The sequence below is a fragment of the Triturus cristatus genome, chromosome 12 (assembly GCF_964204655.1).
Source record: "Triturus cristatus chromosome 12, aTriCri1.1, whole genome shotgun sequence".
Taxonomy (NCBI): Eukaryota; Metazoa; Chordata; class Amphibia; order Caudata; family Salamandridae; genus Triturus; species Triturus cristatus.
In genome coordinates this window covers 306,291,250-306,316,075 of record NC_140595.1, presented here as the reverse complement: position 1 = coordinate 306,316,075, position 24,826 = coordinate 306,291,250, and the positions used below count along the sequence as shown (strand labels likewise).

General features: G+C 48.5%; 1 protein-coding gene across 1 annotated transcript in view; it reads right to left on the bottom strand.

The window, feature by feature from the left end:
• The window catches only part of LOC146775937 (uncharacterized), a 1,457,164-nt gene that overhangs the window by 105,356 nt on the left and 1,326,982 nt on the right, over positions 1 to 24,826 (bottom strand). Inside the window, exons 18-19 of the mRNA XM_085639461.1 lie at positions 12,887 to 13,037; positions 1,297 to 1,370 (exon numbers count right to left, since the gene is read on the bottom strand). Coding sequence (XP_085495587.1) covers positions 1,297 to 1,370; positions 12,887 to 13,037 — 225 coding nt within the window. The remainder of the gene's footprint in view (positions 1 to 1,296; positions 1,371 to 12,886; positions 13,038 to 24,826) is intronic.

Genomic DNA, 24,826 nt, shown 5'->3' with positions numbered 1-24,826 from the left:
TTGCAAAACCTATTTAGCAAGTCGCAAATACATTTTAACTCGCTAAATAGGCTTTGTACATGGCCCTGTAGGTTTTTGCATGCGCTAACTGGTTGTAAACCCGTTTGCGCATGCAAAAACGGGTCGTACATCTGGCCCAGAGTCACTAAGCAGTGATTAATGATAGCGCTCCTATTGATTGAATAAAGCGTTCTGTAGCAGGGATGCCAGAAAATGAAAGTGCCAATCTCATATGCAATGCTTCTGTAATTGTGAGAGCCACATACCCGATCTTGTGTAGATCCACTTGCGTTGTTTGCCAATCAAAATCGGCATAGCATCAATTCTAGGACTGCCCCGAAACATCCGCCTCCTCAGTGGATGTTTACTGGCCTAAACCACCGACTAGTCGCTTGCCCCCACTACCTGCTCACTACATTGATTCACTACACCCTGCATCCCTGTGTGTAAAGCACTCCATTGTCCACGTAACACGAATTGAAACATGGTACGATATGAGTGCGTTGTTTGTAATAGGAGGGAATTATTATTCTTTCGCCAGGTAAAGGTAATGAAATTAGCCTAGCATCTAAACATTCGTGTAACCACATGCTTCCACAGAAATTAGTATTTCTCAAGAATGTGACTATATATAATACCAATGGCTTGCAATTTCCGTGCTCTCTCGTTAATATTGGTCACAAAAGAACTATCTGCAAAATACAATCTGACCGCTGTGGGGGTGTTAAGAAGAAAATAAAAACAACTCTTTATCCCTGACTCCAAAGGTAAGACATTCAACAAGTTTGCCCAAAACATGACATCTTAACAAGAAAATTTAGACTTCCAAGACCCCCCCCCCCACACACACACACACAATTGACATGTGCATCTCCGAGAAGGCAGGGTGAAGATACATACGTAAAATGCCTCATTGCTAGGTTTTCCCACTTCCTTTACACAGCACAGTCTTGAAGGTGGATCCCTTACGGCCCCTCACCCCATGTATGACAATGAAAGCATGTGCCAATAACAACTTTAAAACAGGTTTGTGATTGTTTAATATCTCCTGATGCTTTGACTGAGAAAATAGCGATTAATGTACATTCTGTCAAATCCTGACACGTTTCTATGCTGTTGCTTGAACTCCATAAACGAGTGTTTCTCTGTATAAATCTGAATTCCCACAGTTTCAGTGGTGCCTTTGATATGGGAACAGACCTCAAACAAATCACTTCAGAATGCTTGTGAACGAGTGTGGCACGGGCTCTTTTCGGAACTCTTTTAGGATGGAACTTGGAAATGTCGCAGGCTTACCGGAGAGAACGTGCAGGCTGTGGAGGCACTTGAAGAAAAATACAGCCCTTTTCCAAAGGCCCCACGGTGAAGATCTGAGGAGGAAGGAAACAGTTTAGAAAGTGCTGCGCTGAGTAGTTCGTATTTCTACGTCAATAACAGACGCTGGCATTTACAAGCCGCTCTAATACCAAAGCACGCTGCGGCTGCCTGGCGCACGCTCAGCCTGGTGGCGTTACGTACACGTTCAATTGCTATGGCAACCGTTCCTTGTCAGTGCAGAGCTGGTTCGGCGAGCGCTTTCTGTATGCAGAACTGTGATAAAAATCTGCTACAACCACCATTTGCATTCTGCTGTTACATAGCTGAAAATAAGAAAATGTTTGAGATCTCCATGACTTGGGTGTTTTTTAAGAGAGCATGGTGTACAAGCAATAGCTTAATATGATCCCAGGGTTCTTAAACATACCCTGACTAATGCTCACGTTGTAGGTGGAAGGGTAAGAAGAAATGAAGAATAATTTCTCGGGTTTCAATTTTGATTTTTTTTCTACCATTACCTTTCTAAGATTTCTGGGATGTAAGCATGTGTCATTGTTGCACAGTCGCCCCTGCACATTCATAAAGTGAAAACAACTGTTGATCAGCAAACAATATTTAAAGTAGAGCTAGGAAAGAGAAAGCATTTACTTGGTAATCTAAACATTTACCAGGCACGTGGACATGGTAGAATTGATGCATCTGTAGCATGCGCTAACTAAAGGTGAGCACTGATAATAGCCTCCCAGGCGTTCAAGTAATGCCTGAAGGGAGGAACAGAAAGGCCTGCAAGGGTTGTATGTGGGTCAGTGCTTTAAATGGGCCGGTACTGTCCGGTACGGAGTACCAGCACTTTTTTATTTTGAGAGGGAGAGTACCGGCACTTCTCAAGAGAAATGCTATACTTTTAATTGGAGAGTACCGGCACTTCTCAGAAACAAGCAGTTACTGTGCTACAGAGTACCTGCACTTCCATTTTTCCATTTCAACCACTGATGTGGGCCACTATGCAGGGGAAGTATCAAGGAATTTCATCCATTCCATTTGAAATAGGCCCCTGGCGAGATGAGGCCCCACAGAATTTAAAGGATAGAAATGTCACAACTGAAGCAGCCCATGAGCACTCATACCGCCACTGCACCAAGATAGACTTTGGTGGATGGAGTAAAAGCAGTCAGGGCGGCGGAGGACTTTATGTCAACCACCCTTTACTCTGCCAGCCAATTTAGAGTTCAAAATCGGCCCAGCGGTGAATTCTCTGGGTTTGTATTAACTGCTGTCATGGTGGTTTAAAAAAAAAAAACACATTTAAAAGTTTGCTGTGCGTCCGTCATTGGTGACGAACTCAAACACCAAACTTTTTAAAGTTTTTTCTTTTCCAAAAACAAACTCCCAAAGCAGGAGTTTGCAGTTGGAAAAGAAAAAATCTAACGCCCTGTCACCATGGGAATTTTGTCCAATGGTGTGGGGTCATTTTTTTATTTTCACAGTCCCTCACTGCTGAAAAATGTCTGGTGGTGACAGGCACAAAAAAAAAAGATTCGCCTGCCAACTCAAAATTGTGTAGATGGTCGAAAAGCTTACCTTCAACGGCCTGTACTCTCTTGGGCTATCATAGAAAGATTTACACCTACAGAGTAAATTTTACTTTGTCAGCATGAACCTGGCAGTTCACCTGATTCTAAAGCCAGTAGATAGACCATGAGTTTGCCTGACCGGGTACTACGTCGCCAATACGATGGAGTATCCTTTCAACCAAACTCAAAATCAGGCCCCAAGTCTTTTACTTGGTGCGGACATGCAACACTGAGGTAAGATCTGTGCCTGTGGCACTACCCACTTCTACTCTGACCTAAGGCTGTCACATCACACACCTGCACACCAAAAGTTTCAGGAGACACATTCTGATGTTTTTTATGAGTGGCACTGGGACTCAGGCTGACTTGACCCATGTGGCATTGTCTGTCCCTGCTTTGTCACAAAAGCCCTGATTGCAGTGCTTAATTTGTGCCGGTGCTTACTGGTGCTCAGCACCGGCACTTAATGGCCAGCACCTGGGCTTATGACTGTCTGCTACATGGTAGTGGTGTCAGACAAATTTCTGTTTATTATTTCAATTTACAATTCCAATTATTAATATTTGCATCAAAAGCCATTCTTATAGCTTTGGGGGCCTGTAATAGTAACAATTGTCTCAATTTTAAGAATGTGATTATTAGTAGTGTGTTGGTGCAGTCATTGGCAGTGCTGCCAGGGGCAACGGATGGTGCAAGCTCTAATTTCCTCCTGCAGAGGGCCCCGGCACTACGTATTTTACAAATTAAGCACTGCCTGATTGCGGTCTAGCCACTTACACAGTCGCCATGCTCCAGACAACTTTTTACCAGAACAACGTGGGTGGGTGAGTCAGTTTCCAGAAGAACAACCTACCGACCCTGAACAAAGAAAAATGCTTTTGTTTTCTTAGCTCCCACACAAAATGTTTACATTTTGATTCAATAGAATCAGAATTTTTTAGCTTGAAACGAGTGGCAGCTGCGAGTTGATAATTAATATCTGTACTGATAGCTTTCTGTAGGCTTTTGTGTCATTCTGAAGAGTTTTGTACCCAGTTGCCCGACAAAGGATATCTAATTTCATCTACAAAGGCTTTCTCTAGGAATAGCCTTTGCCAAGAAAGAACATAACATCAGCTTTAAACCCTGGGGCTTTTTTACAAGCCCCTTGCGCCGCCGGAGCGTCACTTTTAACATTGGAAAAAGTGACGCGCTGGTGGGACAAGAGGCTTGTAAATAAGCCCCCATGTTTGGTCCTTAGTAGTTCTTAGATCAAATTCCATTTTAAAATTTAGTTGGGAATAGGTCCTGATTATCAAAGCCCTTGTGTGGTCGCAAACCTGGCCATTCGCAAAATTATGGGGTTTGCATCTGCCAAAGGGTTGTTAGTTGCTGGCAGCTGAGTTGGGGGGTTTCTGATATGAAAGAGAAGCTGTCCCTGTGTGACAGCTTCCCCTTGGGATGGGGAACAACCTTTACAACGCAACTTTTACAACGCACTACCATTACAACGAAACAGTTACAACGCGAGTGCATTGACAACGCAGGACATTACAACGCAAGTCTTTACATCGACTTGCACTAGATGGTGTGCTAACATTAAAAATAGTGTAGTTTACTATCCCAACACCTTCCCTACTGTTACGTGGACTGGAGTTGGAATAGTAAATTACACTTTTTTAATGTTAGCACGCCATCTAGTGCAAGTCGATGTAAAGACTTGCGTTGTAATGTCCTGCGTTGTCAATGCACTCGCGTTGTAAAACTTTCGTTGTAACAGCATGCGTTGTAACAGCATGCGTTGTAACGTCATACATCCCCTTGGGATACATGTCAGGCCACTTCGGAAGGAGCAGACGGAGCAGACAAGACCATCAAATGGGCACGTTGTGACCCATTAGTACATAATTGGCTTCATAAAATGACAGGCAGGTCGCAAAACACTGGTGCACACGTTTCACCCACTGTTTGCGACCTGCCTGTACGTACATCAAGTCCATAGTTCGTTAAGAATTGCATTAAAAACACAGAAGTGAAAAACGTCAACAGTAAAGTACCTTTTGCCCACTATATTACTGATAACAAATTAGGTTATAATGAAAGGAATTGCAGGTTTTGGAGAAACATTTCCACTCCCCAAAGAGGTTTGCCCAGAAGGATGTGAAGTGTGCTGTTAAACAGACGTTATTGGTCAAAATATTAGTCTTAGGAGATACCGTTGTTAATTTCCAGTGCTAAGCGAGAGGTGTCCCCTTCAAATAACCTTCTCAAATATGGACTAAATTAGAACTTAACAACTGTTGTTTCACTAATTCAGTGGAAACGTTCAAACGCCCTAATGTTAATCTTTATCTCACTAATCAACTTGATCTGAAAAGATCAGGTCCTCGTTTTACACTTACCTTTAGATTCTTTTTTTAAAAACCTACTATTTTCTAGCTGTGAGACTTTTGATCTAGTACTCTGCAGTTTATCACAAAACTCAGTCCGGACTAATATTTGAATGTATATTTACAGCATATTATTACTAATATCAGACTACAGCTCTCATTTTACCTTTGAGAGCAACACTAGGTATCCATAGCTCTCTTGTGACCCCATGTCATATGCAATAAATCCAGCAAGCGCACGGTTTTATCAACAGCACCTTCCATGCTTGAATTTTTAAGCCCATTCATATAAGAACACACATACATGTCCCAGAATACAAATTGATGTAGGCTAAAACACCAGGACTGACAGTATGTGTCACACAAGACACGAGACGCTCTGCAGCTATGTCAGTATCCTTCCACTGGAATGTGCCAATTCATAAAGATACGTTTGCCTATGTAGATGTACTCATATGTAGATCGACCTTTTGACTATTCACAATTTCCAAGAAGAGATTTATATTTAGATGCAGGCCTAAGATCCTTCACAGCCTCAAATGATGGGGTGGAAATTCCTACAGCTGAATTTACAAGTGTCAAGTTACTACTGGTAACTTTGCACATGTTTTGACTAATCTTCTCTACCAGGACAGAGATCACGCTACAGAAAAAAAGAGAAATTTAAAAAAGTTTATGATTTAAAAAAATAAAAAAATAAAGTTCATTTAATATAAACTAAAGCTTTGTGACATTGTATCAATATGCGATACATCTGCCACATTATAGTCTAAGATCAAGACATTATGCATTGAATGAAAGAGCATTATCTGACAGCATAACAGAAGGGGTATTCACCAGTCTTGACATACAGTATAACATAAAAAAGCAAAACAGTTCATACATAACCCTTCCACCCCTTCCCCCTGCCAACTGACTGCGTCACCTATCAATAGATCTGTATGTGGGAAGCGGTGTGTACGAGAGTGTGTGTAACCTCTGTGAGAACTGTATGTGAGGAGGGAAATTGCTTAAGCATTTCTGCTGTGGAGAGGGGAGCCAGGCTCTGTGTCCCACCGGAAGTGTTCATAAATGTGTTCTCGTGGTTGTGTTTGGTAGGGAATAAAGAGATGGTGGGGGGTATAGTGGGACCAATATGGCAGCCACTGCAGTGGTCCTGCTAGACAATAGACCTTAAAGCAGGGGCCCCTATGCCGCTATAGTCCATTGGCAGTTGTAGTTTAGCCAGGCTGACTTTGCGGTGTCCAGCACCCCAGGCGAGCTCCACCAGCATAGTATTTAACAACCTGAACACATATGCCGACACCCCTACTGGCAGGTTCACAAAGTGCTATAAGAGGTACAGCACCATAACCATCTTTGCCAAGGCCAGACACCCTGCTACCGATAGGGGTAAAGTAGTCCAGAAAGCCACCTGAGATTTAAGGAAATTGACCACTTGTAAGAGGTTGCCCTACAGCAGGTCCTGCGGCACACGATAAATGTGAATGCCAAGGTAGCAGAATGTTAGTAGCACCACCTGAATATCCGTGTCACTGAACAGCAGGGTAGGGCCCATGTGGGCAACAGTGAAGGGGAAAGCGCATGACTTGTCGATTTTAATATGGAGTCCATAAAGTTCCCTGAAACTAGCTAGTAAATGAACTATCCCTTCCAGCCCTGTACGGAGGTCCTTCAGATATAGGATCATATCATATGCATATAGTGATATGGAATTGATTGTGTGATCTATAGATATTCCCTACTCCCCGGACTCCTGATGAATATGGTGCATTATGGGTTCAATCGCTAGTACAAATAGGATCGGCAAGAGGGGTATCCCTGTTGAGTCCCTCACGCCACCCAATAGGAGTGTGATATGTGAGGCCCCATTCTAGACCTGGCTATGGGCGCCAGATACAAGAGATTCACCTACCTGATATAAGGTGGGAGTATTCTGTGTCAGGCTAACACCACTAACACAAAGTCTCACCCCAGCGTATCAAAGGCCTGGCAGACATCCAGGGATATACAGCCAGCAAATGGGTAGTATCTCCGACTTGCATCCATTATGCAAAAAAAATGACATACATTCCAGGAAGTATTGGGTCTAGGAACTAAACCACATTGGTCCATATGCAACAGTCGTGGGAGTAGCAACAGCAACCTATGTGCAAAGACTTTACTTAAGATCTTATATTCAGTGTTTAATAATGATAGAGGTCTGTACGAGAGCAACTCTGTGGGTGGCTTTCCAGGTTTTAGCAGGGAGGTCACCAGCACCTCCCTAGTAGAAATGGAAGCGAGCCCTCCTTCAAGCAGGAACTGTATAGCTTTTCCAGCTGTGGTACCAATTTAATTGTATACGTGAAATAGAACTCGATCGGGATCTCGTCTGAATCTGTGGTTTTATTTCTAGCAAGTTCTTTAATAGCCCCTCATTTCTCGCCCACTGAAATGGCGGTGCCGAAGGCCTCAACGTCTACTGCAGGTACTCTGGGCAATGTCACCCGATGTAAAATTGAGGCAATGTCCTCGGGGTCGGGAGGCAGTGTATAGAACGGTATAGAAGTCTCAGAAGGCCTCATTGATTCCCAACAGTGTCCAAATTGTTCCTTGGGTGGGCGTGTTTATGGACAAAATAGTCGTGGGTGAGATGGCTGGCCGAATGAAACGAGCTAAGAGTGCACCTGACTTGTCGGCTTCAGTATGTGTTCTCTGTGTATATGCCTGATATGCTATCATGCGGAGGCATTCAAAGAGCTCAGCGTAGGCAATTTGAGTCTCCTGCAACTTATCTACAGCTTCAGCCTTCTCAGCAGCTGCTCGTTCCAGTGGGCCCAAACTACACTCCACTGTGTAAGTTCCCGAATAACTACTCTCCTAGCACCCACTACACAATTAATAGTTGTTCCTCTGATTGCCACTTTAAAAAGTCTCCCACGCCACAAGCGGAGAGGAGGCAGGCTCTGCATTCTCAGAGCAATACATATGAATAGTGGTGGTAAGTGTGTCCCTAAAAATGGCATCCTCCAGCAGGGTTGGCTTTAGTTGCCAGTACCCGGACCCATGATAATGTGATTTCAAGGGGATTGTGATCAGAAATTGTCTTTCCCAAGTATGTGGCATGTGTAATGTTAGATTGGAAGTGGGTAGGGCAGAGAAATCTGTCAAGGCTAGAGTGGAGCATATAGGGATGAGAGTAAAATGAGTATTCCCTCAGTGTTGTGTTTCTGCTACGCCATACGTCCGAGATGCCCCAGCTGTCCATCCATTGTCTTAACACCTTAGCCTGTCACACCAGAGCAGTACCGGAGCCAGTGAGGATGTGATCGATAAAGGGACATATCAAGGACAGCACTGAAATCCCCACCCAGCAACCAAGGGTATAATGTCCAGTCTGCCAACACTGATGACAGACGGGACAGGAAGACATCTTGTTCCGTATTGGGTGTATAGATGCACCCAAGTACAATAGTCTAATTCTCCCCATATCAGTACATAGAGACCCTGTGTGTCGATCCTAGTTTCGAGCACTGCAAATGGGACATGAGCTCGGAGCCACGTCACTGCGCCGCATGGAAAGACGGAGTAGGAAGCATGGAAGAGTTGTCCCCTCCACTTCTTCCATAACTAGTGAGCTTCAAGAGTGGCGAGATGGGTTTCTTGCAGGAATGTGATGTGTGCACGGCGCCAATGCAACTGAGCCAAAACCCTATGTTTCTTATGCACAGAACCCATGTCTCGCACATTCCAAGAGATGTTGTTATAAGTACTTAACACCACACTCATCTCTTCTGTAGCAGAACCCCCTCTTCTCCAACAGTGGCCATCTCCATAACACACACCGCAGTTACCCCAAAGATAACCTAGGTGACTGCGTCAAACTTTTGAAAACCTCCCCAAAATACTCGGTCCAGCAATATTTCGTCGTTCCACCCAACAATATCACCAGCGATAACCTATTAACCATTGAAAAACTATTGCCTTTACTTAAGGGGATTGCAGATCCAAACTGTTTGGGTATGTAGGAATTAGATAGCGGGCCATGTTTACAGTTATGGGCCGTCCAGAACAGGGGCCACCGTACTATGTACAAGGAAATAACAAAACCATATCCATCGTTGGCAGAGGTAATGAAAATTCGATGTCTCAGAGCTATATCTGAGAGCTCAGGCAAACAATCATGTTTTGTACATCCCAACTAGCAACATAGTCCAGACCGCGAGTGGCAATGGACAGTCCCACAAACCAGTGCCGCAGATCTAACCTGGAAAGGAAAACATTAGGGCATATGTATTACTCACAACAGTCAACCCAACAGATCATGTGTCATCTGCGGGGTAATCAAATGGAATAGTGCCATTCTACCAAGAGAATCCGGGTCTGAGGTACTACCCTGCGATGAGCTGGAACTGATTGGCTTAGTGGAAGGTCGCTGATCGGTCGCTGATCAAATTGCCTCTAGCTGACCCTACAGGGTCTGCTGTGAGGAAGGTACTGTCTCCGAGCTATCATAAGTGGATGCCCCGTCCCCAAGGAGTCTGCTGAGTCCTGGGTGGCACAGATCCCGGTGGTCTCTTTCTCTCTGGGAGTCCAGGAAGTATTGTACCAGCCAGTCCCATGCCCCTTCTGGAGTGTTGAAAAAAGTGGTACGTTGATTGTGGATCACCTTGAGTCTGGCTGGTAACATGAGTGCATTTGTGAGGTCAGCTGCATGCAGGTGCTTTTTAACTTCTTAAAAAGAGGAGTGTCTGTGTTGGACAGCAATAGTGTAATCTGGAATCAAAGAAATTCTAGTGTTTTCCATATGGATGGGTGCCTTCTCACATGCAGCATGTAGTAGTGTATCCTGATCTTTAAAGTTGAGAATCTTGGCCACTATGGGGCGCAGCAGCGCTCCTAGTATCAGCTTGCTTATAGGAACTCTGTGCGCTCTCTCCACTGTAAACAGTTCAGACAGGCAGGGGGGAGGGCACCCCAGTGCAAAGCCAGTCCTCTGTGAACTGAGCGGTGTGGGGACTTTCTGTGCATTCCGGGACATCCCCTATGTAGACATTATTTCTTTGGACTCTCCCGTCTGCATCATCTACTCATTCTTGGAGCTGTTCTACTTGTTGGCGCAAGTGTGTAATCTGCGTAGAGTGTTCTGCTTGGCACGGTACAGGGTGGACAGTGTCAGTTAATTTATTTTGACCATATCAGTCAACTTGCACCGGTCATCTTTGAGAATGTCAATGTCAGTCGCGAGAGTCCCCAGGCGATGTACGATTGCTACGTGAGGGTTGCGTTCCTGGAGAATAACATCTAGTTTATCCATTTGGGGTGCCATTATGGTTGGGGGCACACAGTCTTCCGGTGTCTAAACCAACAAGCACTCCAAGGGGGTGGACCGGGAGTGAGAGTAGGCAGCTGGTTGATCAGTTTTATTTCTTGTGCGTCCCATGGTTCTCAACAGTGGCCCTCGGCCTTAGCCCACAGGAAAAAAGCCAGTGGCCTTCCCCTCATCCCTCTACCTCTGTGAGGGCCACGGGCAGCACAGAAGGGCCTCAAGGGAATGGGTAAAGTCCCTGGTAGTAGTGTAATTTACCCAGTCTTGGAGAGAGGGGCCAGTAATGCAGCCAATCAAATGTTCGTATCAAGGCTGTGCTCTGGGTCCAGTACACAGTGAGTTTACAGGTTGTTAGCGCCCCCTTGCATTCATTAGATACTTCTGCTGCAGGCACTCTGCACAGTTAGGGGAGAAGAGTGCACCTCTGTAATCTATGTGCACCCCTCTGATCTATGTGCATCACAGTAATACAGTTAACTTGGTGTATGATACCTGGTATAGGCGCCCAGTCCGAGATTCATAGGGTTTCAGCCAGTGGTCTTGGTCTCCTCCTGTGGTGCACTCAACTGCACTTCCATGCGCTGGCCTGCAGGTCAACTCCATTTGCTCATGGCACTGGTGTAGGGAGAACTGCCAGGGCTGTTCTTCCAAGACTGTCCCGCACTAGGGTGCCACCGATGAATCGGGGGGGGCTTGGGTTGTGTGAGATGTTGCAGGCCAGATGGTGGTGCACCTGGTTCCACTGATACACGAGGGTAGTACCGCGCCCTTATTACAGGTGGTTCATCAGGGTCCCCGGTCTGCCCGCTACTCAAGGTTTCTCAGGGTGGAGCACGTTGTGGGTGCTTCTACAACTCACAGAGTCGCATGGGCCCACTAGCCAGCATCATGCCCCCTGATATGCATGGCTTCAGATCCCACATTTCATAAGGCCGAATTCAGGCCTTGACAAGCCCCTCCACTCGCCCCTCTCAATTGGCTACGGATGCAGTGGCAGTGCCATTCCAGGTCGACAGGCGAGGCGGGCCACAGGCGTGCACAGCTAAGCGAGTCTAGTGCACACAAGCCCCCCCGTGTCACTCCTCACCTCAGCGGCGGTGGGGGGCTCGAGTGGTTCACTTCACCGTGCCTCGGGGGGGGGGGGTTCATGCCGCTGGGGAGCTTCGGTCATCGCAGCACCCAGACAGCCACTCTAGCAACAGGACGGGGCGCGCACGGCTGCATCTGCCATCTTCGTCCCACTGCTGGGGAGATCTGGTTTCAGTATGCCAGGTAGCCCACAGCTTGCTGTCCACAGGCCTGAGTCCACTGGGTAGCAGGGGTCAGCAACGCACCAATTTCATGGCCCAAAGGCAAGACTTGGTGGTGTACTGCAGCAGATTACGGGGCATTATTTTGTGTGGGATGTTAGTGCTATAGTTTGCCTCCATTGATTTTTTTTTAAAGAGTGTGGAAGTACTAGTAGTTGGCCATGTGTGGTGCTTCGCTAAGTTTAAGGCTGGGTGGGAGTACACTTAAGTCTGGTTTTTTCACTATTAGGATATATGTTATAGAATTATAAAGGTATTTTGTGAATGGCAATTGTAGCAATTATTCCCTACAGATTTCGGCCCATAGGTTTGTGAATTGTATTTTGTAGTACATGAAATAGTACTACTGGAGTACTACTTACTGTACTCAAAAATACCTTTTCCGAATCTTCTCCAGGGTGTTGAATGTTAAGTGGATCCATTGGAGGAGGAGAAAAACAAAAGACACTCCCACTTAAAGGTGAGGTGGCGCACTGGTGACAAAGTTAGTACACATATTCACAGGATTTGTTATCGAAGAAGATCCCACACACAAATAAGATGGAAATTGGATGTTGCCCACACACAAACACTCTACAAATGTCACGAAGTAAAACATGGTGCAAGGGGTAAGGGAATCCTGATTACCTAGAAAAACGTTTGAAATTGAATTATAAAGACATTAAACATGTGCAAACCAAAGCAGAGCTTCCAAGATGCTCTATGTTAGGCTTGAACAGCTCATCTACCGGTGGTTTGTCAGGGCTCATGTGGGAATTTTCAGATGTAAAGCATACAATTACACATTTGAGAGCTCCATAGGTTACTTTGTTGATCATACATGAAATTAGCAAAGTTACATTTACTGTGTAGAATTCATTAGGTAAATGAGACACTTGAACACAATGGATGTTTACACTCACAATAGAAGGGGAGAGGGCTTCGGGGAGGGGCGGGGGGGGGGGGAAGAGAGGAGGTGGGTGGGCAGAGGCCTGCCCTGCTACTATAGCTAGCTACTTCACATACCTTCGGGCGCGAAACCGCTGCCTAGTATCTGCGCCAGCCTCTCGGGGTGCTCTTGGCCTCCACAATAGTACAATCGAGTACAGAGAGTGGGTTCTGCGAGAGTGGACGCATGCCGTTCAATAGACTTTACCACGTCAGCGGAAAGAGATGCCTGCAAAATCCGAGAAAAAAAACTTTTTCATGATTTGTTTATTATTCCTAACGCTTTTATACTTTCTTTTGTGCCTGCTATAAAAACTGGAGGAGCTAAGCAAGTGCTCTATGTACACGGATTACCAATCAGTGATCTTTAAGTAGATGACAACAATCATAAAGATAGGCTGTTCATAACTGAGACTTTGGTGCCACGTGTGTGTTTCAACCATAAGGCATTTAGGCAGAAAACACACATTTAACAAAAGGGAAAACAAACATCTAAATAGACCCCACATCTGAGCAGTTATTTCTTAGTGTGAAAAGTACCAATGACAATATTTGAAGCAATCATAGACACTGAGTTATATTGGGAGTATACTGGAAGACAAGTGCTGGTACCATTCAACAGGAACACGGTTGAGGGAACTTGCATACATGCGGCAACTTAATAGTCGAAGATTGTAAGAAAAAAATCTTCAAAACATATAAATTCAGTGAAAGGAGTCCCCACCCAGCAGGTAATGGGTGCAGTAGATGCCAGGGTTTAGCAGTAGCCCTTCTAAGTGGGCCTGGGAGTCTTGTGGCCTGCTGGGACAGTGGGAAACTTCTCAGTAGGCTGGAGACTTGGCGACTGCTTTCTTGGCTAGAGCCATACAGTCATGCATGCAGCCATCATTGTCATAAAGCAGCGAATGCTGACCAGCCCTGTCCCTGCCATGCATGTATCCTGCGGTTTGCAAATAAAACTTCATGAATTCCTGCCATAGCACCATTCGCTCACCAACAAGGCAATGGGGTAGCAAGTTCTGTCTTAAACACAGTGTCCAATTATCATGTGGCATCCGGTGAGCTGCATGGTGCGTGGTCAATTCTAGTAATACTGGAAGCTGCTGCTACTGGGCTTCTCACCGTTATTGGTGCACAAATGACGCAGCACACACAACCCAAGGTAAAAAGAGAAGAAAGACAATGCAGCCTAATGTTACCACAATATGTGCCTATGGAAGGCACCAGGGCCCTGCAACATACATTCACACACACTACAGCTCGGCTGTCAGCACTGGCCTTTCATTGCATTGAGCACGCATCATGTGGCTTGCCCTAAGCTGTGTGGTGACTGGCCAGGGCACAGAAAGACACTGAAGCGCTCTTGGAAGATGCTGATTCTCTTTCAAGTTTGGGCTCCTCTCTGGTAGTGCCCACATGCACCCTCACTGCACCTATGTCAAGGCATGGAGGAGGAGGAAGATGTAGAGCGGCACCGCCCATCACAAGGTGCCATGCTCAGACTGACTAAGACAGACCATGTGATTGTTGCTTGTCGGCCACCGCCAATCACTGGACGGTAAGAAGATCCCGGGGCCATTCCTCCTCAGCTCTTCTTTCACTCCAAACCATACAACACAGAAAAGACGGTGACATCGTCAAGGCCACCACTGTTTATGTTTGCTTTCCTTATACACTTGTTAAAGGTATATTGAAACACTGCATCTCACTAGTCAATAGTTTACGTTCATTTAGGTACAATCACATACATTATGTATATTTCACATGGCAAGTACTTTAGAACTTTCTTTTTTCCCTCCTTGGCCTGTGAGTCCACTATGAAAAGTTTTCATTGAGAAAAGATATTCATAATACAGCATCACAGTACAGTTTGTATATATATCAAGCAGTACAGCTAGAGTGTACTAAAATGTGTGTTGGCGATACTGATAACGTGTTTTAAAGAAAATAATTTCATTTCATTTATCTTTATTTCGGTCACAGGGACCATAAAAGAATTACACAATATAATAATTCAGACATGATTAAGAACAAATTGATTATAAAACAAGTGGCCTTAAATTTACAGACAAGTTCATTCAATAGGTATTGACTTAATACATCGATTGCGGCTGAACCACATAGCTGTTAAAAATTTTGCGACTGCAATCAATCAAGGCATTTATAGAGCGCGCTACTCACCCGGAGGGTCTCAAGGCGCTTGGGGGGGGGGGTGAGGTGCCGCTACTGCTCGAACAGCCAGGTCTTGAGGTTCTTCCTGAAGGAGAGGTGGTCTTGGGTCAGGCGAAGGTCGGTCGGGAGGGTGTTCCAGGTCTTGGCGGCCAGGTAGGAGAAGGACCTTCCTCCTGTTGTCGCTCTTCGGATGCGGGGGACGGCGGCGAAGGCGTGGTTGGTCGATCGAAGGTGGCGTTTGGGAGCGTAGAAGTTGAGGCGGTTGTTGAGGTAGCTCGGGCCTTGGTCGTGTAGGGCTTTGTGTGCGTGGGTGAGGAGACGGAAGGTGATTCTCTTGTTGACGGGGAGCCAGTGCAGGTCTCTCAGATGTCCGGAGATGTGGTTGCGTCGGGGGATGTCGAGGATGAGTCTGGCTGAGGCGTTCTGGATCCGCTGGAGTCTCTTCTGGAGCTTGGCGGTGGTTCCGGCGTAGAGGGCGTTGCCGTAGTCCAGTCGGCTGGTGACGAGGGCCTGGGTGACCGTCTTCCTAGTCTCGGTGGGGATCCACCGGAAGATCTTCCGTGGCATGCGCAGGATGTTAAAGCAGGACGCGGAGACGGCGTTGACTTGTCTGGTCATGGAGAGGGAAGAGTTCAGGATGAAGCCCAGGTTGCGTGCGTGGTCTGTCGGTTTGGGTGCGGTGCCCAGGGCGGGGGGCCACCATGAGTCGTCCCAGGCGGAGGGCGAGGAGCCCAGGATGAGGACTTCCGTCTTGTCTGAGTTCAGTTTCAGGCGGCTGGTCGTCATCCACTCGGCTACGTCTTTCATCCCTTCGTGGAGGTTGATTCTGGCGGCGGCTGGGTCGTTGGTCAGGGAGAGGATCAGCTGGGTGTCGTCGGCGTAGGAGATGATGTTGAGGTTGTGTTGGCGTGCGATGGCCGCAAGGGGGCTCATGTAGACGTTGAAGAGGGTGGGGCTGAGCGAGGAGCCCTGGGGAACGCCGCAGATGACTTCCGTGGCTGCAGATCTGAACGGTGGTAGGCGAACTCTCTGTGTCCTTCCAGCGAGGAAGGAGATGATCCATTCCAGTGCCTTCTCCTGGATTCCGATGTTGCTGAGGCGCTGCACTAGGGTGCGGTGGCAAACAGTGTCGAACGCCGCGGAGAGGTCTAGGAGGATGAGGGCCGCTGTCTCACCCTTGTCCAGCAGGGCTCGGATGTCATCGGTGGCAGCGATGAGGGCGGTCTCGGTGCTATGGTTGGCTCGGAAGCCCGACTGTGAGGGGTCGAGGGATCCATTCGTCTCGAGGAAGGCGGCCAGCTGCTTGTTGACGGTCTTCTCGATTACTTTGGCTGGGAACGGGAGGAGCGAGATGGGGCGGTAATTCTTGAGTTCGGTGGGGTCCGCTGTTGGTTTCTTTAGTAGAGCGCTGAGTTCGGCGTGTTTCCAGCTCTCAGGGAAGGTAGCGGTGTCGAAGGAGGTGTTGATGATGTCCCGCAGGTGGGGTGCGATGACAGCGTCGGCCTTGTTGAAGACGTGGTGGGGGCAGGGGTCGGTCGGAGATCCGGAGTGGATAGAGTTCATCGTGCAGATGGTGTCTTCTGTGTTGATCTGGGTCCAGGCGCTGAGGGTGGTGGTGGGGGGCGTTGGTGCGGTCGTTGGGAGCGTTGTTTGTGGGCTGAAGCTGTTGTGTATGTCCGCGATCTTGTTGTGGAAGTAGGAGGCGAGGGAGTTGCAGAGGTCTTGCGATGGGGTGATGTCGTTGTTTCCGGCGTTGGGGTTGGAGAGCTCTTTCACGATGTTGAAAAGTTCCTTGCAGTTGTGTGCGTTGTTGTCCAGACGGTCCTTGAATGCTGTTTTCTTGGTGGCGTGGATCAGTTGATGGTGCTTCCGGGTGGCGAGCTTGAGGTTGGTCATGTTGTCCGGTGTTGGCTCCCTTCTCCAGGCTTTCTCGAGGGCTCGGCAGTTCTTCTTGGAGCTCTTGAGTTCGTTGGTGAACCATGGAGCCTTCTTGCTGCCGGGTCTGCTAGGCGGGGTCCTCAGTGGGGCGAGGTCATCTGCGCAGTTGCTGATCCACTTCGTGAGGTTGTCGGCGGCCTGGCTGGGGTTCGCTGAGCTGGCGGGAGGGTGCTGGCTCAGGGAAGCGGCGAGCTGGTCTGCTGTGATCTTGTTCCAGTTTCTACGAGCAACCTGTTGCTGGTGGTGGTGGATCTTCTGAAGGTGAAGTGGATGCAACTGTGGTCCGTCCAGTGGAGTCCGGTGGCGTGGCTGAAGACGATGTCCTTGCTGGATGAGAAGACAGCGTCGAGCGTGTGTCCGGCGAGGTGGGTGGGGGTGGTCACCAGCTGCTTGAGTCCGAGGTTGGCGAGGTTGTCAAGCAGGGTGGTGGTGTTGCGGTCGTTGTTGTTCTCCAGGTGGAAGTTGATGTCCCCCAGGAGGATGTAGTCCGCGGAGGGGAGGGCGTGCGGGCTGATGAAGTCGGCGATGTCTTCGCTGAATTGTGTGCGTGGTCCCGGGGGTCGGTAGATGAGGGTGCCTCTGAGGGTGGTTTTGGGGTCCGTGTGGATCTGGAAGTGCAGGTGTTCGGCGGTAGTCAGGGTGTCGTCGGTGTTGGTCGTGACGCGGATGGTGTCCCTGTAGATGATGGCGATGCCTCCTCCGGTCTGGTTGCCTCGGTCTCTTCGGGTGATCTTGTAGCCGTCTGGGATGGCGATGGCGATGTCGGGCGCTGAGGAGTCGTTCATCCAGGTTTCCGTGAGGAAGGCGACGTCAGGAGCTGTGGTGTCGAGGAGGTTCCAGAGTTCGATGGTGTGTCTGTGGACGGAGTGGGTGTTGAGTAGGATGCACTTGAGGTGGTTGCTGCTGGTGGTCGGCTTGGCGGGTGCTGGTGCGGGGCAGGTCCGGATGCAGGAGAACTTGCAGGCGTGACAGCTGAAGGGTCCATGGGTTCGTCTCGGGGTGGCTCGGTAGCATCCCGGGATTCGGCCGGTGTTGAGTGCGTTGAGGGTGGCGGTGTCGTACGTCCGGCGGGTGGGCTGGGGTCTGCGGGGGCCAGAGGTCTTGGCACTGGGCGCGGTCCAGGCGCAGACGGGCTTCCCTTTGGCGCACCTTCGGCGCTCAGTCGGCGCGCCCGCTGCACGAGCACGCTGCGCGTTCGCCACTCTGCCATAAGAGGAGAGTGGGGGGGGGGCGGAGCAAGGGAGGGGCAGCTGGGAGGCGGGAGCGGGGCGGCGAATGGGAAGGCTCCAGGTGGAGGGGGGCGGGGCCGCGGGGGATCAGCGGCGGGGAGCGGGGAGGTGGCGGGGGCACAGCGGGAAAAACGGCGGGAAAAACGGCGGACTGGGCTAGAGACTGACAAAAAGATAGAAAGGCTGGGCAAAGCAGGGGAAAGCAGCCCCAACACAGGGGGGACAGACGAGAGTGCAGAGGCAGGAGCAACGAGCAAAAGGTCACGCAGGCAGCAGGAGGCGGCGCTGCGATCCAGAAGCTGAGACCACGCCTCGTGGTCAGGGGCACAGCTGCGAGCAGCGGCGGGAACGGGGCAGCTAGGGCACACCCACGGGGAGTGTGCGCAGTGCGTGGAGGAGTGACCGGCCCAGAGGCACAGAGCCTCAGATACAGTTGGAGCCGACAGATCTTCTTTTAGAATCCTGAGTGCCTGGAGATATCGTCTACAACCCAGGTTTTTGAGGAGTGGAACAAGCCAGTAATTCCTTGCTCTTCGATAAACTGGGCAAAAAAATATAATATGCAAGTCAGTCTCGCTTGGATGAGCACAGGCTGGACATTGTGATGTAGGCTGGGAATTTGTCCAGTGAGCAGTGTGCGCTCTAAGGGGGAGGGTGTTATACCGCCATTGCATATAAAGCTTCCTTGTTAATGAAGGGGCTATATTATCAAATGCAAGCTCTAATAGGTATAAGTCTTTGAACCCCAGAAATTTTTTCGATAGGGACCTCTCCCGTACACTCTTAATTAGAACGCCTAAATGATGCTCGTAATAGACCTTGGAGATGGATTTGCGTGAGATTCTGAGACATGTATTCTCAGGATCAGACCACAGATCCGGTCTGCCTATTGACTCGCACGTTTGTTTAATGTGTCTAAGCCAAGAAATTTGTGCAGGTTTGGCAAGACGCATGATCTCCTGGAGCTCAGCTCTGTAGTTTGACAGTTCCGGTGTGCACCATAATTTTCGCCAGTAGATTATGGGCTTGAGGCCCAACTCCTCAGTGATGGGTCTGAGACCTAACTCAAGTCTTAGTGGGAGAAGAGGGGTACTAGACGGGAGACCTGTCAATTGCCTTAGGAAATTGTTCTCCGTGACCTGCAGTTTTTGGGTTGCGGTATGCCCCCATAATTCGCCTCCGTAGGTCACTGCCCCTTTTGCCTGAATTCTATAAATTTGGAGGCGGGGAGAAAGGGGCCTATAGATCAATCCTCGCGTCATCCTTGATATACCACCTATCAACTGGGTCAATTTAAGGTTTGCCCTGGTTAGGTGTGAGTCCCAGGTCATGGACTGGTTGATCGTTACCCCCAGGTATTCAAATGTATAAACCCTCTCTAGTCTGGAGGGCCCTAAGACAGGGTTTGCACGTGTAGACGAAGGTGGATTGAAGATCATGTACTTAGTTTTAAAAGCATTAATCTCCAATCCCCGTATCGCACAAAAGTTCGCAAATCCGTCCAGGACCCGTTGTATACCCATGGGGGATTTGGAGAGCAGCAGGGTATCGTCCGCAAACAAAATAGCGGGCACCCTGCTGCCATCCAGCCTGGGGGCATCGGTATCACTCAACCCGTTCAGATGGTTAATCACCCCGCTGACAAAGAGGCAGAAAAGAGTCGGCGCAAGCACGCAACCCTGTCTAACCCCCCTGTCAACGGGAAACCATCCGATAGAGCTCCTCCTCTACCACACGTAACCCTGGCAAAATTCCCCTGGTGCAACCTTCTCAGAATTAATAGAATATCAGCTGGGACCCTGAGGTCCATTAGGACAGCCCACAATGTATCCCTTGGGACTAAATCGAATGCAGCACGCAGGTCCACGAATACCGTATATAAGCTGCCGCCCTCAATTAACACAGTCTTCCAATGTATAAGATTTAAGCGGAAGATCTGGTCAGTAGTAGAAATACTTCTTCTGAAGCCAGCTTGGTATGTGCTCATAATTCCACATTCCTCTATCCAGTCTTGTAGACGGTTAAGAATGAGTCTGCCAAATAACTTCTGGGGGACGTCAATAAGGCTAATAGGTCTGTAGTTGGCTGGGAGCAGAGGCGAGCCCTTTTTAAATATTGGGACAATCTCTGCGCCCAGCCAAGTATCTGGGAGCTCCATACCCCCCAAGATGGAGTTGAATAGAAACATAAAATAGGGTGCCCAGACGTCTGGCTCTTGTTTAAATAAATCGCCAGGCAAGCCGTCCAAACCTGGTGCCTTGCCTGATGCCAGCCCAACAATAGCCGTTCGGACCTCCTTTAGTGTAAATGGCGACCCCTTCGGAATAATATTAGCTGTCTGGGTGTAATCTATTCTGGCCCCATCAGGTAATTTATAGAGGGACTGAAAATTATCCTGCCAAGCCTTAGCTGAAATATTGGGCTCTATAGCAGAGACCAACTCCTCAGAGCCTGTATTCGCGCAACGCCAGAATTTGCGCGAGTCCCCGCATGCCAGGGCGACAGTAAGTTTCTCCCATTTTTGGTGTTCCCATTCACTCTTGGCATTGGTGGTCAGGGTTTTGTAGACCGTTCTCCTGACCCTAATTTCCGCACTACCCTTCCTCTCCTTAATTGAGGTCAGAAGATCGGTTTTAGCCTTCCGACAGGCAGTGTTATATCAGAGGGGACCAGGAACAGATCCATTGACCCTTTTGGGTGTGATAGTGAGGATATCAGATGCTGATTTGGTAAAATCAGCATGTAGTTGCCCCAATTGGTTAAATGCACCCTGGGTGCTACCTTGCACATTTAGGACCTGGACCTTTTCAAGTATGGGTATTAGGTGGACATACAACTTAGATATCATCCCTGGTTTTGCTGCTAATTTCTCCCACCTTACTCTGCGTCTGTTGTTCGAGAGGGATAACCCCACCTCAGATACATCCCTGTTCTTCCCCCGGGTCTCTAGACCAGAATAAACATATTCTAGTTCCAAGGCGTTGTGGTCGCTGTCTTCTCTCGGGATTACCCGGAAATCTCTAATGAGGGACCACGAAGGCAGTGGGACCAGGATATAATCTAGTCTAGATTCTCTACCCTCTCTATTGAAGGTACATCTTGGGGGAATATCAGATTTTAGCCTTCCGTTGCAGGCCCGAAGACCATGCTTCAGAGTGAGGGATGTAATTTGCAGAGCCAGAGGGGACCAGACTTTAGGGGCCGGTGCTTACGACGGTGGTATAGACCAGGCGAGATCCTCGTCCTGAGCTAAATCGTCCATTGTGCCCAATAGCGGCTCGAAGTGACAATTCAAGTCGCCACCTATTAGATAAGGGATGCCCTTCGGAATTGTGTTTAGGACAGATGCCAACTCCTCAATAGTGCGCGACTCATGTGCGATGTTAACTGGCCTAGAATAGACATTCAGCACCATAAGGTTGTAGGAATTTGGCCATTCCAGTAATACAGCCAGGATGTCCTCCGAGTTCAATGGAAAGACAGCCGCTCTACATCCCAGATCAGTGGCCACCCAGACTGCAAGGCCACCCGAAGGGCGGCCTCTACCCCCCCATTTTGCGTGTGTAGAAAATGCAGCGAAGCCTGTGCGGTTGAGATCTTCCCTCGCCCATGTTTTTTGAAACAAGCATATGTCCTTGTCCTCAATAAAGGAACTCCAGGTCAGGCAATTCAGTTTGTTGGCCAAGCCCGCTACATTCCATGATAGGATTTTAAGGGAGGGCTTGTTAGTTCTCTCTATTTTGGAAGTGGAGAGTACAGCAACATCTAGGTGCGTCTCCGTGGGGGGGGATGTGGTCAATCAAACCAACTTGGTCAGCCATCACCGGAGATGTAATAGGTGGAAAATTAGGAGTCCCCGCACAAGCTTCTCCACATGTTGGTTTCTACTCGCGATGGTCTATCTGTATGGGGGTGGCTGGTCGTGCGTTGTATGCCGAGAGCCTTTTATAGGCCAGGTCCTCCCCAACCCCTGGCTCGCTCCGTCAATCCACCATGTCAAGGTAGCTGAACCTGTTATGTGTGGGAAAATAATCATACGGTGGAATTCTGGAAGTGGGATAATCTTTCCTTTCGCCTAGTAGCCGTCTGGCTCCTCTCCTAGACACAAATTCCCATCCCTCCTCTTCCTGCTCGTGTCTTGCCGAGGGATAGAAGAATGATAGGGGGAGGGTTTGAATAGCAGACCCGTGGGCGTGATGGGGCCAGCTGCATATATACGAGACAGTGGCGGGGTCCCTGAAGTTAATCACCACACAATCACCTTGGATGGATTTCCTAGTGTTGCCCAACCAAGGGAGTCTTCTCACCATGAGAACCTCGCTATGTTTTCCTTCTGGGAGAGGTCTGTTGTTAGAAAGCCAGTGAATTACCTTATTTTTTAGGGCTTCTACAGGTTCTCTAGTGGATGTTTTTAATTCGGGGATGCCTGTTAAGATTACTGTGTATGGAATGGCCTCCGGTGGCAGATTGACTGTCTTATATTTTGTGCCATTATCATATACCCCTACTGTGGGCGCAACCAGCTCCTCTTGAGAGATTAAATTTTCACATGGTAAAATTGGTGGTCTAATAGTTTCTAATGTAGTCAACAGGGATTGTTGTGTTTGAGTGAGCTGAGGTGTGGGAAGCCCTTCCTTGGGTAGGGATGCGGGTGTGAGCTCACTACCCCTATTGATCAACCCTCTACTGATGGATGCACTAGATGTATGCTTGGTCTCTAGTGATTGTGTGATTCCCTTTTGGATATTCGATAGGCATGTTTCCAGCTTGGCTATGCGGTCTGCTAAGGGATTAAATATTTCCCCCAGGAGAAATCGAATATCCGAGAGGGTAAAAGCCACTTCCCTCATTATAGTATTAGAACTGGGGGGCGTCTGGGCCGGAGTAAGGGTGGGTAATGCCCTTTTTTTCGCAGGCGGGATCAGCCCCTTACTTGCTGGGACCTGATGGTTGGCTTCACTATTGGAATTGTGCTTTGATGTTTTCGACTTGCGCCCCCCTGTGGTTTGGGCCCTCCTTTTTCTTTTTGGGATAGCTCCTAGCCTCTCCCCCTGTGGTGAATGCACAATCTGGCCAGCTCTATCATTAGTTGTGTCAGTATTAGAAACAATCACCTTAGCAGTGGTTAGAGGTAGAGGGGGCCTTATAGGAGGGAGAGGTAAAATGCTGAGCTCTGTGTGGGCAGAGGTGTCACAGTCGGTAACAGATATTGTAGGACTGTGTAGATCGAGTGGATCGGGCATGTCGTTTGTCCCCCCAATGTCAGGTGATATACGAACAGAAGTATGTTCAGGTGTGATGGCGTACGCGAGGGGGCCTAAAGACGATCTCCTGACCCAGTCAATTTCTTGTGATAGTCGCCTTTCTAGGATGGTAATTTCATCAATGAGAAGCGAGCCTGCTTTAGCGAAATAAGTATCCAAAGTACCTTTTGCCGTCCCAGCGGCTAGTGTAGATCTGCTCCGCGTTTCCCTTGTGGTCATGGTTCGTGTCTCAGCTACACTGTTGGATGGACGGCTATGGTCCGGATGGGTGGGCCCGGGCCCTGCCTCGCCCGTACTCGAACGGCCTCAAACGGCCCGCTCTTAGCCCGGTCTTCGCCCCGAGCTTGGTCCCGCGCGCGTTCCGCTAGCGCGTCAGGGTGTGGCCAATTTTATTGAAGTACGGACGTGATGGGGAGTAGGCGGAAAGAGGCCCCAGCTGCGCCGATGGTGATGAGTGCGCTGTGCAGGCTGGTCCTCGCAGTCCCGACCTCCGGTGAAGTGCGAAGCAAAGTCTCTCCCTGGTCGTGCGGGATTCAGGTAAGCTGTGGCTCAGGGCACCAGTCTTCAGAGTCAGAGATGGCAATTTATATCCACGAGCGGCTCCCGCGAAGCGGGGGCCGCGAGTCGTTGCCGCGTTGTTGCAGGGAGTGGGCGGGAAGAGGCCCCAGCTGCGCCGATGGTGATGAGTGCGCTGTGCAGGCTGGTCCTCGCAGTCCCGACCTCCGGTGAAGTGCGAAGCAAAGTCTCTCCCTGGTCGTGCGGGATTCAGGTAGGCTGTGGCTCAGGGCAATTTACAAAATAATAATATAGCACATTAAGGATGTCCAGCACAATATATGCAAATTATCAACGTAAGGTTGAAATACAAGCGGAAATTAAACCAATTACTAGCAAAAAATGTTGTATGTACCGTCATGCACTAGTTAAGAATAGAAAATGATGCTCTTAATAGATAAAACTAGGAAGAGAGGAGTGGAAAAAAGAAAGAGAGGAAAAAGAGAAGATATATCTGTTTAATACATAAAGTATGAGAACACAATAGGAAAAGAATATGCATGATTTAGGGCATACCAGCGAAAGACTTCAATTCTCACTCTAGAGATAGTTTTTTTAAATTTTTTAATTCATTGAACGTTTTCATCGCATTACAGACATTACACAGCACAGCATAGGTAAATAAAGAAGTAAAGACACCAAGAAAGGAGGGACAAAGCACAACAGAGGCAGGCAATAGAGTACCGCAGGGGGGCCTACACTCATTACAAGTTCTGCAGAGGATACACATCTCAACCAGCACCATGGATGCCCCTAGTCATAGCAAAATGAGATTGTTGTGTGAAACCAAAGTCCGGCAACATGTGGACAACACACCTGACCATCATACCCCTGGAGGACAGCACTGACTAACCTCTTGT